Source organism: Antrostomus carolinensis, unplaced genomic scaffold (genome assembly GCF_000700745.2).
Source record: "Antrostomus carolinensis isolate BGI_N321 unplaced genomic scaffold, ASM70074v2 scaffold9748, whole genome shotgun sequence".
NCBI lineage: Eukaryota > Metazoa > Chordata > Aves > Caprimulgiformes > Caprimulgidae > Antrostomus > Antrostomus carolinensis.
The window spans coordinates 4,783-7,766 of NW_010333660.1; the positions used below are offsets into that span (position 1 = coordinate 4,783).

The 2,984-nt window shown below is 40.3% G+C and overlaps 2 protein-coding genes across 2 annotated transcripts in view; one reads left to right on the plus strand and one right to left on the minus strand.

The window, feature by feature from the left end:
- LOC104529594 (acetyl-CoA acetyltransferase, cytosolic) overlaps positions 1-609 on the plus strand; it is a gene marked incomplete at its 5' end in the record, with an annotated part of 4,482 nt that extends 3,873 nt beyond the window's left edge. The window contains one exon of the mRNA XM_010173935.1: positions 375-609. Within this exon, the coding sequence (XP_010172237.1) occupies positions 375-542 (168 nt within the window). The remainder of the gene's footprint in view (positions 1-374) is intronic.
- Positions 610-741: 132 nt separating this feature from the next.
- The window catches only part of TCP1 (t-complex 1), a gene marked incomplete at its 5' end in the record, with an annotated part of 7,187 nt that continues 4,944 nt past the window's right edge, over positions 742-2,984 (minus strand). Inside the window, 3 exons of the mRNA XM_010173936.1 lie at positions 742-1,043; positions 1,286-1,449; positions 1,764-1,956. Coding sequence (XP_010172238.1) covers positions 830-1,043; positions 1,286-1,449; positions 1,764-1,956 — 571 coding nt within the window. The remainder of the gene's footprint in view (positions 1,044-1,285; positions 1,450-1,763; positions 1,957-2,984) is intronic.

Consider the following 2,984-nt stretch of genomic DNA (forward strand, 5'->3'; position numbering starts at 1 on the left):
GTTCTAGTGAGTTTGTATGGAACGCTGGGTAAGGGCTTGAGCGTACCTGTAATTGACTGCACAACCTGAACTTGCTGCTGGAAGCCTATTTGCCACGGCATTCTTCCAGTGATGGCAAAAAGTGCAGGTATTACTCTCCCCTCCCTGAATTCACCTCAATCTTTCAGAGTAAAGCCAGGCCCCTTTCAGAAGAACTACTGATTGTAACAGCTGTTGCATGCATGTTCAAGTTCCCCTTGAAATGGTGGCAGCAGATTGAGGCCTACTCAGTCACGGACTAGATCCAGTGAAGGCAGCAGTGTGGAAACTCAGAACTAAGCTAGGTAAATGATTTCTTCCTTGACCTTATGTCTTTATTTATTTATTTTTTTTAGATCAATACCCAAGGAGGAGCTATTGCTCTTGGCCACCCTCTTGGCGCCTCCGGTTGTCGCATCCTCGTTACTCTTCTACATGCACTGGAACGAACTGGTGGAAAACGGGGTGTTGCTGCTCTCTGTATAGGAGGAGGAATGGGAATAGCCATGTGTGTTGAGAGATGAACGTGAATGAGTGAAGGGAGAGCTAGTGCTAACTAGCTTTGAAACAGTTTACTAATAAACTTCTAATCATGGAGCCTACATAGGCTTAGTCCATTGCTGTGACAAGATTAGTGGCTACTGCAGGCACTCCCATTGTTAACAGAGGCTAGAGCTTAAATTCTCAACCTCCCTTTCACAAATTAATTTCTTCACAAGAAAATAGCAGCAGTGTTCAACCACTTGTTTTATTAACATTTTAGTTATAAGAGTGGGAAGTGTAAGTTAGACAAACATAAATAAAACCTAAGTTATTCTTCAAGTGCTCCAGAGTGAACTGCATCCTCATAGCACCCTCTCTCTTCTTTAGTTTCAGGGTGCAGTTTAATAAGATCATCAATTCGAAGAATAGTAATTGCAGCTTCTGTTGCAAACTTTAGGCTCTTAGTTTTGACCATGGTTGGTTCAAAGACACCGGCTTGCTTGTTATCACGAGGTTTTCCATTGATCAAGTCAAGACCAATCCTGAAAAGAAGAAACAGTCAGATGGAGAGGTAGAGAAAGTAATGTAGTTGTGAGTATGCTGTTTAGCTACTATGAGGTCCTACTGACACACACACACACAGGACTGAAGGACAGAGGGAGAAAAGTTCAGTAAAAACCTCCACCCTTTTACATGCAGATCACAGTTCAGTAGACTGGCAGAACAATTTTCCATCTAAGTCACCCCCCCACTGTTAACAGCCTTCCTGCAGCCAGATACTTGCCATTTCAGATTTTTGCGATCTGGGTTAACTTGAGCCTCGTTGTGGAACGCTCTCAACTTCGCAACAAGATCTGTCGCATCCTGAGCAGCATTTACCGCCAATGTATTTGGAATTATTAAGAGGGATCTTGCAAATTCAGCTATTGCAAGTTGTTCGCGTGATCCCTAGAAAGAGGGAAAGTTTTTAAACCAACTGCTGCAACAAAAGAGGAAAATACACAGCCGTGATCAAGAGTGTCCAATAGTAGGTAGGGGTTTTCACATGGAAAACCTGTTTTTAGGCCAAAGAACCATACAGTCTGATTATCAGAGAGAGAGTAACTCGTATCCCTCCACTTTACAGAAGCATTTTACAGAATATAAGACGATTAGGTTTTCATGAACCATGGAAGCGACTTCTAGTAGAAAATAAATGCTTAAAAATTAATGTTGTCCTAGTTTAACACGTACACACTGTTCCTTCTTCATGCAAGACTTACCATGCTGGTTGCATAATTTTCAAGGTATATTGAAAGTGCTGCCTCTACAGCACCACCACCTGGGACAACAGACTTGGATTCCAACACCCTTTTAACTACACAGAGAGCGTCATGTATAGATCGTTCCATTTCATCACACATGAAGTCATTAGCTCCTCGTAAGATAATTGATGCTGAAGTACGAGCCTTTGTACTAGGGAAAAAAGGAATCAGAAGTCAGCTCTGTGGAACAGAAACAAAAACTCTTCTTCCTGAAATTTTTCTTCTAAAGCCAAGTTCAGTTGAGCCATATTCTTTCAGCCTTCAAAAGAAAATCTCATTGTTATGCACCCTTGCAGAATAAGTATATTGTAACTTACTAAGTCAGTAGTTTAAGTTCTAGTATGTAAGAACCTAGTTTGAGTTTAGTATTTTAAAGAAAGCTACCTGACAAAAGTGTGACAGACAAGATTGTTTTCCCATCAAATGAGGGGAAAAAAGATAATAGGAAAGTTCTCTTTTGCATAGCCATCAAGTGAGCTAATGACCAACGTTACAGTATGAGCAGTACACGTACTAGTGCCACGGCCAGAAATTTCATTCACACACGAGTGAGACACTGCGAAGGGATACTGAAGCAGTGGAAAAAAATTAGTGTCTAAGGTATGTTCTTCCTAAACTGATAATCAAGTCTTCAGGTACCAGACAGCAGTGGCATATTAGCAACTTCAAGGGAAAATACCATGTGTGTGGACAGTAAATAATTGTTGCTCTTCTTACCCATTAAAACAAACAAACAAAAAACCCAAAACAAAACCAAAATCTTTTTAAGGATATGGTCTATTTTGTACTACACCAAGCAGATGACTGAGTCAATGAAACCAGCACAAGTAAGCCCTGTCTCCCACTATAAATGGTAAGATTAGCTTGCACCTCCTCATTCAGTGAAATGACTCTGATGGTACCTATTTCCCTTTACTGTCTGTAAAGGGAAGCCAGTGTGACTATATGGCTACAAGCCAGGTAAAGGAACATGGTGTGAATGCTCTAAGAATGCCTCTAGCAATTTAATAGAATTTTATTGTAAATCTTACCAAAAAAAAGTTTATAAACAAAATTTTAAGTAAAGTATATCTAGCAATCTGATTGTCTCACATTATAGTTGATGAAACAGATGTCCAGCCCCAGCAGAAGACATTAGAAACTGATACTTTCACCTTTAGTTTGCAGTGCACTTGTATA